The sequence below is a fragment of the Myripristis murdjan genome, chromosome 21 (genome assembly GCF_902150065.1).
Source record: "Myripristis murdjan chromosome 21, fMyrMur1.1, whole genome shotgun sequence".
NCBI lineage: Eukaryota > Metazoa > Chordata > Actinopteri > Holocentriformes > Holocentridae > Myripristis > Myripristis murdjan.
Window position 1 is genome coordinate 19,659,696 of NC_044000.1, and position 12,524 is coordinate 19,672,219.

Genomic DNA, 12,524 nt, shown 5'->3' on the forward strand with positions numbered 1-12,524 from the left:
AACGCGTGAGACGTCAGCGAGGGGCTGGACCGGAAGCAGCACATCCTCGCACAGCGACCATAATAATAATACTGTAATAAATAAATAGCAGCATTTAATAACATTGTAGTGCCATGGTGATGAGGTTATCAAGTTATTATTTTGCTATAAATTTCATAACACAGCCTTGACACGCATACTAAAATAAATAAATAAATGTAAAAATAAATAAACAAATAAATAAATAAATGCTGAATTCATCCAGCCGTACTTTGAAACCGTGCCAATACACTTTTTGCACACTCATCTGTCACCTAATAATATTTAATGTAATCCGCTGGCCTATAGTCATCCATACACCACACGGAGTCACCACAGGATTGGATGTGCTGTTCAAGAAATACATTGCTTTGCTGGGAAGAATAGCAACTAATTAGAAACTAACATTTAATTATAATCTGCTGAAACATAGGTAAATGATGCAATGACCATTGGTTGATTTATTTTCTATTTATTATAATTACTATTAATATTATTATTTTAATGACTTTGCTAATTTGTTTGTTTTCGCGCCTGGCAATAGAAATCACACACATTTTTTTTTTAAATTTAATTAATTAATTTAGTTTTTATTTATTTTTTTTTTTGGCGGAGGAGGCCCCGCCCCTCTGTGACGTCGGAACCCGGCCACGCCGTCGCTGCAGAGCTACACGTTGGCTGCGGTCTGCAGGGAGTCGGTGTTTTCTTTCTGATGAAATAGTGAGGCAGCGTTACCAGGCACGAATCCACTCGATTTATTCCCTTTGAACTGAAATGTCAAGTAAACTCTTTAGTGTAAACAGTCCCATTTTAAAATGTCTGAAAACTTTCCAAAACACTCGGGCGCGGGGCTTTAGGTAAGAGATAACTTTGACAACAAACACGCACCAACAAACAAGTTTTGCTATCCGTCTATATACAACAACACTGTGTGTGGCCTTAATAAATGCTCTCTGACTTGGTGTCGCTTTTGCAGCGCTGGAGCCGCATCCCTTGGTTCAGTGAACTTACAGGGCCGCAGTTTTCTGACTCTGAAAGATTTCAATGCAGATGAAATCAAGAGGCTGCTGTGGGTGTCAGGGGACCTGAAACAGCGGATCAAACATGGCAAGCAGGTAGTGAACTGCAGTGTGTGCATTGCATGGTAACCGCGTGCAGCTTTAGAGCAACTCAGCTGAAGTAAATGTGATTTCTATTTCAGTATCTGCCTCTTCTTCAAGGGAAGTCGATTGCCATGATATTTGAGAAGAGGAGCACCAGAACCAGAATGTCCACAGAAACAGGTGTTGCTTCTGTGTGTCAGGGCTTGCCCTATGTGTATGTGGATTACTCACACACTGTCAAAACTAGCACTGAGTTTGTATGACCAAGGCACTTGCCAGTATTAATCATGATCAACTGCATGGTAATTGAAGCCTACACTGTGTGAGTAGGCTTTGGTCCAGTGGAAATGTATGTTCCCATATTATGAGCTGGGCTGATGCCATTTGCCAGTGTGTTCAGTGGCCCAGAAGTCAGCGCTAATGCAGGACACAATAGAACTGCTGAGAAGTCATTTTCAGAGCCTCCCGGAGACAAAACACTGAACATCTATTTCCACTCCTCATTTTCAGCATGCCCTCCACCCCTCAACACATCTTGTTATTTCTTTAGTTGTAGTAGATTGCTGTATTAGTAATAGGATGGACTTGTGTGTGTGTGTGGATTTCTCTCCACACGCTAAGCCATGATTTACACTGTTTCAAAAGCCTGTGTTGTGTATAATTTCTTCCAGGCTTTGCTTTGCTGGGTGGGCACCCGTGTTTCCTTACTTCCCAGGACATCCACCTGGGTGTGAATGAGAGCTGCAGAGATACAGCAAAGTGAGTCTATTGACAGTCCACTCAGTTATGCTGCAACTGGTTGAATTATTAATCAGGTTGTATTACAAAGGGAAATTAACTGCCAGTCCCCTGTTGGCTGTATGTGCATGCATTTTCACTGAGGAAATTTGAATGAGCGTGCATGCTGTTTTATACATTCACACCTCAGAGCTGTCCAGTGCAACAACCGTCTTTGACCAATGAGCAGCTCCACTATCTCCACATCTGAATAACAATTATTGGTGAAGGGAGTGTTTCCCGCCCAGATTTTTTTCCCCCAGATGCCTCATTATATGAACTGCAGACCTTTGAGTGCGTACCAGCCTCTCTAATCCCTAAGTATAACCACAGGGTTCTCTCTGGACTCTGCGATATTGTCTTGGCGAGAGTTTACAGCCACTCCATGCTGGAGGACCTGGACAAGGAGGCTTCCATCCCCATCATTAACGGCCTGTCTGACCTCTACCACCCAATCCAGATCATGGCTGACTTCCTCACCTTACAGGTTCTGACAAATTATGTCTAGTTTTTTTCCCTGTTGTATAAATCCACGTTATAATGTTCTTACAATTTTCCTGTAAATGATGCTTCCTACATTACTGTTGTCCACTTGTAGGAGCACTATGGATCGCTCAGTGGACTGACAGTGAGCTGGATTGGAGACGGCAACAACGTCCTCCACTCCTTCATGATGACTGCAGCCAAACTGGGAGTTCATCTGAAGATTGCCACACCAAAGGTTTGCTTCTCTTTCCATCATCATCATCATCATCATCATCAATGCCAGTTATATTATTTGTCTGGCCACTTCCCTTTTTGTGCTCTCATCCTCCGGTTTGCATATTCTACTTTCCTGGTGTGCATGGAGTCAGTCCTTAGCATCTCTTCTGCCCAGATATTTCTTTTGTGACAGGAGCTACTGGGGCAAGAGAAAAAACATGATTCTCTATTATGATGTATACCAGAGAAAGCTTATATTGTATCCTCATTCATTCAGGGTTATGGACCAGAAAACAGTGTACTACAAGAGGCACAAAGGCTCTCCAAGCAGGTGAGGTTCTCCTCAGATATCAGTATTATACAAAAATCATTTAGTGAATGGGTTGTGTTTTCACCCTAACAGGCTGTGTGTAAATGGCTGGTTGCTGCTGAGATGATTTTTTCAACAATAAAGTCTCATTGCTAATGCAGGCATTGCTCTGTGTTTTGTGTCAGCATGGGACCCAATTGGTTCTGACCTCTGACCCGATGGAGGCAGCCCACAGCAGCAATGTCCTGGTTACTGACACCTGGGTCAGCATGGGCCAGGAGGAGGAGAAGAAAAAGAGGCTCAAAGACTTCCATGGTTACCAGATTACCATGCAGGTAAAGACACTCATTATTTGGACAGTGACAGAGGCAGACTCCAGCATTAACACGTAAATTTGTCTTTAGCTGATAAAGATGATGATGAGATACAGACTGTCTTTGCGTGCACAGGTGGGCAAATTTTAAATTAAACTCAAAATCCTCTCTTGCTTCTTTATTGACAAAATTCACACATTATCTTGTTCCTTATATACAAAGTAGCATTGAAAACTGGTGACATTTGTCTCTGAAAAATGTATGGTAATTGTTTTGGCCAGTAAACAATTTTCTTGGCTGCTGATTTTTTTTCTTTTTCTTTTCTTTTCTTTTTTTTTTTTTTTTTTTAATGTAGTTTACCACTGGCAGATGAGCCAGAAAGTTAATTTGGGACACAAGGAGAAGGAGACCAGAAGGAGACAGCATATGCAGTGATTATACATAGATAATAATTTCCTCTACATTATCTCATGCAAGCTTCCCATGGATCATGGAAATTCTGCACGCATGGAATTTTCAAAAATCTATTCCAGATTGGGAAAGTCAGGGAATTCAATATATAAGGCGAGAAAATACATCGAATATCACGGAATTTTGTCAATCTCAATTTGGAAAAAAAAAATCAGCAGATATAATATTTATTTACCATTGTGTTCAGGTCAATGCTCACCTTTCTGACAATAAGATATTGGATGCATAGGGAACTAGGGCTGGGCAGTATATCGATATTATATCAATATTGTGAAATATGACTAGATATCGTAGAGGATTCTGATATTCTGATATCGTGACATTTGATTTTGTCCATATCGCCATATAGCCCTACAGAGAACCTACACTTTTTCAACACACAGAGTTGATTTGATGGAGGTTGTAATGCTCTGTGTGGCCTGATTCTGTCCAATGTAGACGGGAAGTGTGGCGAACCCAGACTGGACCTTCCTGCACTGCCTGCCCCGCAAACAGGAGGAGGTGGATGACCAGGTGTTCTACTCATCCCGCTCGCTGGTCTTCCCCGAGGCCGAGAACAGGAAGTGGACCATCATGGTGAGTAACACAGACAAAGCACAGTTGTCCAAGGTATGGTTGTGTTTGACTTGATAGTATCAGTTTGGGTACAATTTGAATCTGTCTTTGGCTCCATCTTCAGTCCATGTGTGCAGACACTACATCACAGCACTGCTCTCTTCTCTTTCAGGGTCTGATGGTGTCTCTTTTGACAGACTACGCTCCACAGAGTCCAATGCCAAAGTTTTAACTTTGGGTCTTACTACCAAATACCTTGACTACACAACAGCCTTAAGCGAGGGAACAATGTTTTATAAGAGGAATATTCCTACCACATGGACAAGCCTGACTTTTTTTTTACTTTCAACACTACGTTCTCTACATTTGTTTACAGTTCATTTTGAGGAGGTGTTACAGTTCATTTTGAGGAGGTGCTATTGCCCTGCCTTTTGTTCTTTCCTTTATTTTCCTTTGTCTTTATTTCAGAAACAGGATGACACATCACAAAAAATGAGCCACAGAATAAAATCATGGTGTGGAGAAATCCTGTACAACTTAAATGGGTCCTCGTGTAATTTTATTTTTGTGTACAAAAGAAAATCTACATTACATGAAAGAAAAAACAATGTGCATGAGATTAAAAAACAAAAAACAAATAAACAAAAAAAAAAAAAAAAAAACTGGAGGCTGGTGCACATCCTCCCCAGAACACAAACTGCAACAAAAATAGAGCCCAAATAAAGAGAATAAAAGCAGAGATAAATTAGAGCATCAAATGTGTATATGAGTGTGAGTGCATGAGCAAATGTTTGATAGAATTGAAAGAGGTGTTATGATAAAATAAAAATAAAGAGACTGCATCCTGCAAAATGGATTCTGACACAGTTTAGGGAGTAATTCTGGGTGATAAAAATATTTGTTTATTTATACATGAAAGAGCATGTTATGAGTATGTTTAAAAATGATTACCACAGAGATCCTTAATTACTATGAAAGTACTTTTTATTTAGTCATGCTGCCTTTGAGACTCATGCAGAGGGCGCCACCCAGTGGACGGAGTCGGCAACATCCCCGCTCTCAGATTGGCTGGCTGAGGATGACGTCGATGTGCGGGAAGCTTTGATCTCCTTGGGTGGTCCTGCGGGTTAAAAGTGATGCTACTACTTAGTACTTCATTCATAAATCACTGCCAGCCTACAATTAAGAAACCGAGCGAGTAATTAAAACGCGAACTGGTGCAAATTCCCCATGTAATGCGCCACATTTAGTATCAGAAACAATCATGCACTTTGCGCTTTTTTTGTACTCCCGCAGGTTGTGATTAACTGTGATTGCCTTGCACACAATGCAAAAAAAACACAACAACTTCAAGTGCAAAACACAGGAAAATAGAGGCGAAAACGGTGATATGAAAATAAGTGGGAGCTGATTCCCGACCACCCACACACACTTGGAGCGGAGGGAGAGAGCTGCAGCCGAGGGTGGGAGGACGCCGTCGCCATTGCAGCCGCAGCTGGCTGTCTGTGTTTCTTCTGAGGAGGGATAACCAGCGATGGCGAGCGGATTTCGGCGTCTATTCAGCGGACAGCCGCGGTGCTTCGGCGTGGAGACAAACTAACAGAGAGGGAGTTTAGCCCTGTGAGGAGATAATGCGGACCCACGACGCCATACCAAACCAGGTAACGAGGGATAACTGTTTTGAGGGACAATGGAGTAACTTTTAGCTAACCTATGCTAACATAAGGAGTTTTAGCTAGCGAGCGAGTTGGGGAATGCACTTTTTAGTTAACATAGTTTACGTCGGGTCCTCTTATAATGCCAAAATTGACGCGAAAAACAGGAGAAGTGTTGTTTTTTTTCGTTTACTTTAACGTATCCTATATGTTGCTTGCTATACATTGTTTTCCATTCTCAAAGTTAACGTTACCGTGTATACTGACCCTGTACCGTTTTTTCTTTCTTTTCTTTTCTTTTTTTTTTTGTTCATGGACGAGACAATTGAGGCTATAATTTCGCTATAACTTCAGTGAATTTTAGTATTTAAAATTTTCAGCATTGACATCAGCTTTTTTTTTTTTTTTTTTTTTTTTTTTTTTTTTTTTGTAACCCGTGTGATGTAGTGTAATGTCTAATGAGTGGGCCATGACTGGATATTGATCTCTCATATGCTTCATAGCTCCCCTTGGGTTACATCAGAATCAGAAATCAGAAATACTTTGCTGATCCCCGAGTGGAAATTGGGTCAGCTGCAGTTGCTCAAAATCTCAGGAGAAGAATACTGCTGTATATAAGTGTAAGTGAAAGTCTAAGAAATAGAAAAATGAAAGGGGAAATATAAAAATGTGCTTTAGAAATTTGCTAAATGTGCACTGTAAATATGATGACTGGAAACAGGCAATGAGGTTATAGCTAACTTCTAGCTGTTATTATAATAGCTGAAGATCACCCACACACTGAACAACAGGATCTCAGTTGAACTCCCTAGGATGTATGCCCTTTTTTCTAACCCTCTCCTTCCTCCTCTCCAGTCTCCTGCCATGCCTTCACCTCTGCGGTGGCCCAGTCTCTCACCATGAACACCAGCAGAAACTGCTCCACTGTGGGGCATGGCGAGGGTCCGGCCGTCCTGGAGTCCGTCTCCATCGTGACCATCACGCTCCTGGCCTGCCTGGGGAACCTCCTGATCGTGGCGACCCTCTACCGCAGGCCCTACCTGCTCACACCCAGCAACAAGTTTGTGTTCAGCCTGACGCTGTCCAACCTGCTGCTGTCGCTGCTGGTGCTGCCCTTTGTGGCTGTGAGCTCAGCCAAGAGGGAGTGGGTGTTTGGAGTGGTGTGGTGCAACTTCACTGCCCTGCTCTATCTGCTCATCAGCTCTGCCAGCATGCTCACTCTGGGAGCGATTGCTATTGACAGGTTAGTGTCTACTCAGCTATAGCTGTAAGCATTTGGCCAAGCATTGGTATAGATAGAGGCTTGCTATGACTAAGAAATAGCAAAGTCCATTGAGTGTGATTATGTCCTAGATGTTAAAATCCCCCATAAAACCGAACTGACATGTTCTTCATAGATAGGCTTGTTACTTGACCAGCTAGAGAACCTGGAGCTACTCTACTCTTAATTTGACATTTTGTACTCAGATGGTGGAGCTTCTAAATTCAGCTGAGATATGCATGCTTTGTTTCAATCAGTAATTATGAACCACAAACAGAGGGTTCTTTCACTGCTTCACTGGAGCAGATCAAATATTTGTCTCGATTACTTTAATGGATGATCAGAGAATCAAGGCTGTAACCAAGATGTAGCATGTTTGAGCTCCTGGACCAGCTGGGAAAACAGGGGCTGGGGAAGTGCATTAGATACTGTTTAACCTCCTCATTAACTATCACTGAAGTGCTTTTGAGTCAAGTACTTAACTCTCAGCTGCTCCAGTGAGTGTATGGGTGTAAGCCTTATGCCCTTGTGCTCTTTCAACCAAAAATAAACATTGTCAAACTGGTTAAAATAAAGGACAAAATATTGTTCTCTCTCCTTTTCTAGCAAAAGAGAAAACAGGACTGTCTCTGTGAATTCTGTTTTTGAGGTGCATTTCCCTTTTTGGTCAATATTTACACTTGTAAATAAGACTGGTTAACCACACACTCGAGTGGTGGTCATTTCTCAGAGAGATTTTCCCAGCTTAAATGAGAAGCATTAGCCTAGCTAACACAAAGGCACTGGAGGAAATGCACTTTTGTTTTTTTCAGTTCTTAGGCTATTTTCCTTTTCTATTTTTAGGAGGTAAATATCAGATTGTCTGCACAGAAATAAGTAATCCATCTTATTTAACTGCATTTTGGGCTTATGAGGTTAAGGGCCAACTATGTAGCCTCTAAGGAAATACTGTGCCTTCAAGAAACATAATTTATTGAAGTTAGTGTGTAGAGGAAATGCACTTGAGGTTGGAATTAACACTGAATGGCACTTTTGTTTAAGTTTTATTGTTAGTCCCGTTGTGACGGATCACAAGGGACTGTGAAATGTAGCTTTTAGAGACCTAATGTTGCTCTGTAGCATACAGTCCTCACTGTTTGGTGACTGCTGTTATAATTACCTCCGCACCTTTGGGGATTTTAGATTACAGTGCATGTTTTTGTTCCCCCGCCAAGCCCCTCCTTTCTGCTTTCAATGCCACTTTTTGGAAACACTTGGTATCGCTGAAAAAAAGTGCAGCCTCTAGCCAAGGACTCACTTTGTCAAATTGTAGTGGTCACTGTCACAGTCTCTGAGCAGCCTTTCTACAGCTTTTCTACACTATTTTCTTCTCACCCCCACAGGTACTACGCAGTGCTCTACCCAATGATTTACCCGATGAAGATAACAGGGAACCGGGCTGTTGTGGTCATCGCCTACGTGTGGCTGCACTCCCTGATGGGCTGTCTGCCCCCCCTGTTTGGTTGGTCCTCCTTTGAGTTTGACTGTTTCAAGTGGACCTGTGTCGCGTCCTGGCACAGAGACCCCGGCTATACCATCTTCTGGGTCACATGGTGCAGTGTTCCCGCCTTCCTCGCAATGCTGGCCTGTTATGGTGTAATTTTCCGCGTTGCCCGCATGAAAGCTCGGAAGGTGCACTGTGGCACCGTGGTCGTGGCCCAGGACGACTCCACGGCGGCTCAGAGGAACGGACGTAAGAACTCAAGCACCTCAACTTCCTCTAATGGAAGCCGGCGGAGCCTGGTGTACGCAGGGAGCCAGTGCAAGGCCTTCGTCACAATCTTAGTGGTGATAGGCACCTTCCTCATGACCTGGGGGCCGTACGTTGTGGTGGTGTGCACCGAGGCCCTGTGGGGGCAGGGCAGCGTGACGCAGGAGCTGGAGACTCTGGCAGCTTGGCTGTCCTTCTGCAGCGCGGTGTGCCACCCGCTCATCTACGGTCTGTGGAATAAGACGGTGAGGAAGGAGCTGCTGGGGATGTGCTTCGGGGATCGCTACTACAGAGAGTCATTTGCCACACGGCAGCGGACGTCCCGCCTCTTCAGCATCTCTAACAGAATCACAGGTGGGAGCAGCAACGGGTTTATTTGTGATAAACACATTAAACATGAATCATTTTCATTTTGGGTGACATGCTGCTCTTTGAATTGTTAAAAATGTATTGTATCTGACTCATTGCTTATGTTGAGATATCAAAGGATAAACTATGGATTGATGTTACAATGCGTGCTGATCACTCATCAGTCTGTTGTGTCTCATCAGATTTGGGCATGTCCCCACACCTGACAGCCATACTGGCTGGTGGAGGGCAGCTGGTGGCCCCTGGGAGCAGCACAGGAGACACCGGCTTCAGTTTCACTCAGGACTCGTGTAAGTGTTGCACTGAGTTGGGAAGGTTACTTTTAAATAAGTATTCCTTTACAGATTACTGAATACACGGTCCAAAATGTAATCTGTAGCTTAATCTGTTACTTTACTCAAAGTCAGTATCTCTAAATACTTTACTTTTAGAATACTAGGTTTTTCATAAATGTCAGGCTAGCACATTTCACAAAGTGGCTGAATAAGCATTATCCCAATAAAAAGAAAACTCACCTTAAGACATGTTTTGAGGTTTGAGGTGGTGCCTTTTGATGTGTGTGTTCACAGTATTTCCAGGCTGTGAAAGCGTTCTGCTGCATCTCCTCCTTGTTTACTGCAGCGTTGTGATAGGGCAAATCCCACAGAGGTGGATGTTCCAATTTATTATAGATGAATGAAAATCTAAAATAAATAGCATTAAAATTTGAAGTAATCTCCACAGTAATCATAATATTTCTGAAAAGTAATTATAATCTATATTTTATATATAAAAATAATCTTATTTTAAACTGAAACAGTCACTCATATTTTATATTTTAAGTTCGTTACGTGTAGTTACGTGTACTCATCAATCCCCAACCATGGTGTTTCACACAGGAAGCAGAGTGAAAAGGAAAAATACACCTTAAACTGTGCTTGATGTCGGTATTTCTATAGTAGAATTCTGTCCATCCTGCATTGTAAAAGCCAGACTTTTGATTTTAATTTTAAAACAAAAATGAAAAATGATTAATTGTTCTTTTAAACATACATGTGTTACTGCTGCCACATGGTTTTATTTACTGTGTTGCAACATAGTCCCACAGTCAGCCTCACATTCCTGTCATACAGCTCATGTTCTTGGTAGACAATTGCATAGACAGGGCATGTAATTTCATGTGTAATACACAGAAGTGTCTCATAGTCCACACCATTGGTGTTTTTGTTGGCCAGTCTCTCAGATATGGTGATGATTTGTACTTTTTATATTAAAAATTTATTGCCTTCAGATATTATTAACCAGCCCAAATGTCTCTTGTCATGTCTGATGCAGGTACAGACGTGATGCTGCTGGATAACTTTTCCACAGACGGCTCCTCCCATCTGCAGTACCAAGGCAATCCAGCCGGGAAGAGGAGGAGCTCTGTCACCTTTGAAGACCAGGTGGAGCATTCCAAAGGTACCTGTCACTTCCTGCTCAGAAAAGAGGAGACTGGAGGGCAGGGAACTCAATTCTTACTCGCTGAAGTTGTGAAAAATGAAGTTGTGGTTATAAAGGGGGAAGTGATGAATGAAAAAGTTAAGCAATGCTCACTGTGCCATTTACGCAACAGACAGCACAAATAATCTTTTTTTTTTTTTCCTCTGCAGCCGAAAGCACCATCCCATCCACCGTCCAAGTCCATGCAGAGATACACAAATCTCTCGACACCTTTGCTTCCTGCCTGGCGAAGGCGATAGAGAGCGACGCCAAGCTCACCCTCTTCGGGGAGGGTTCGGCCCTGCCAGCGGGACTGTTTACAACCAGGGCGGCACCGAGGCCCCGATACCTGGACGGCCAGAGACTGAGGCTGGAGAGTATAGATGAAGGGATTGTCAAAGACGACAGAGATGAAGAAGAGCAGGATGTGGAGGAATTATCAGCCTGAACACAAGTAGCCTCTTAAAATATTGGGCATTTTATAGACATACTCTTTATCTTTGTAAACTGCAGGGGCTCTCACACTCCCTTACGTGCCATTACAAAGCTATATGATACATGGCCAATGTGAGTGCTGGCCATTTTGCAGCGTGATTTATGAAGTCCGGTTTCTCTACACAAGAAGCCCAAACTGGAAGGTGTCATTATTAGGAAGGGGCACAGTCCATTCCACTGTGTTGGACCAAGTGTACACCATCAAGAGTGCCTTACAAGCAAATTGTATGTGTTCATGTAATCACATAGGAAGCCTTAACTACTGTCACTTAAATGGTCCAGTGTCTTATTGATTTGTTTACTACCACATTTATCATGATTGTATTTCTTCAGAATTTGCATAAAGCTAAGCCTGATGGTGTTAAAAGAATCTGTAGGCCAGCATCTGTAGAGTTAGTAAGGTACTTTGTTCCTTATTCTGTAGCCAACTACAATAATGTTCAGCACATTAGAACAAGGGACAGAGAGTTCTGACATTTCATAATTAATCTGCCACTGTATATGTAATGTACATATAATTGCACTTGAACATGCAGTATGTGCTTCCTCTGATGGAATCTGTTATGTTAAAGAGAGTGATTATTGATATTTTGTCAGTGTTACCCTTTACGGTCCTAGATGGAGGAGTATACTAGCAGTGTTGTAGTCAAGAACAATTAAAGGTGATAAGACAGAAAATCTTTAAACTTGAAAAATAAGAGCACACGCGCAAAAGATGCAGGTCATAGAAAAGACAACAGAATAAAAAGAGTGACACAAAATGGACTCAGGTCCAAGTAACTTTTTCGGCAGAGAATAAAAGGATGTGCAGCCATTTCAAAATTGCTGTATTGATGAAAATGCAATGGCATAAGCCAGCATTTGTTCATACTGAAAGCAGCAGCCATGTCAGAAATAAAATCATTTGCCTAATTGGTCATTTAAAAAAATTAAGTCTAGCCTTGGAAACAAATTGACTGCCCACAAAGTGGTTGTCTTGAACAACACTGTTAATAGATGTCAGTGGCACATTTACTTAACCTGCATTTATACACTCAAAGTTCTCCCATCACAATCAGATTTTTAAGGAACACAAAAATATTAAAATTAAACTGAATGACTAGATGTTGGCAGCCAATTCTGGTATTTCAGTCTTACCTCATTATTGTATTGTCATTATTTTTGTGTATGGTACTACTTTATAAGAAGCAATATACCACCAGAAAGGTACTGTAACCTTTTGATTTCTACTATAACTTGTAATACAGATTTGTTAGTTTGTATTGAAGATTCCTTTATTAAAG

The 12,524-nt window shown here is 42.0% G+C and overlaps 2 protein-coding genes across 2 annotated transcripts; both read left to right on the forward strand.

The window, feature by feature from the left end:
- Positions 1-668: 668 nt before the first annotated feature.
- otc (ornithine transcarbamylase) lies at positions 669-4,816 on the forward strand. The gene is made up of 10 exons (XM_030080089.1): positions 669-875; positions 995-1,133; positions 1,220-1,301; positions 1,793-1,880; positions 2,232-2,385; positions 2,497-2,619; positions 2,878-2,931; positions 3,096-3,245; positions 4,134-4,271; positions 4,423-4,816. The coding sequence occupies exons 1-10, from the start codon at positions 793-795 to the stop codon at positions 4,480-4,482; spliced, it is 1,071 nt and encodes a 356-aa protein (XP_029935949.1). The 5' UTR covers positions 669-792; the 3' UTR covers positions 4,483-4,816.
- Positions 4,817-5,386: 570 nt separating this feature from the next.
- On the forward strand, positions 5,387-12,170 carry gpr161b (G protein-coupled receptor 161b). Its single transcript, XM_030080088.1, has 6 exons — positions 5,387-5,911; positions 6,761-7,148; positions 8,549-9,270; positions 9,468-9,575; positions 10,600-10,725; positions 10,917-12,170. Exons 2-6 carry the CDS (start codon positions 6,805-6,807, stop codon positions 11,192-11,194), a joined length of 1,578 nt encoding a protein of 525 aa, XP_029935948.1. The 5' UTR covers positions 5,387-5,911; positions 6,761-6,804; the 3' UTR covers positions 11,195-12,170.
- Positions 12,171-12,524: the final 354 nt, after the last annotated feature.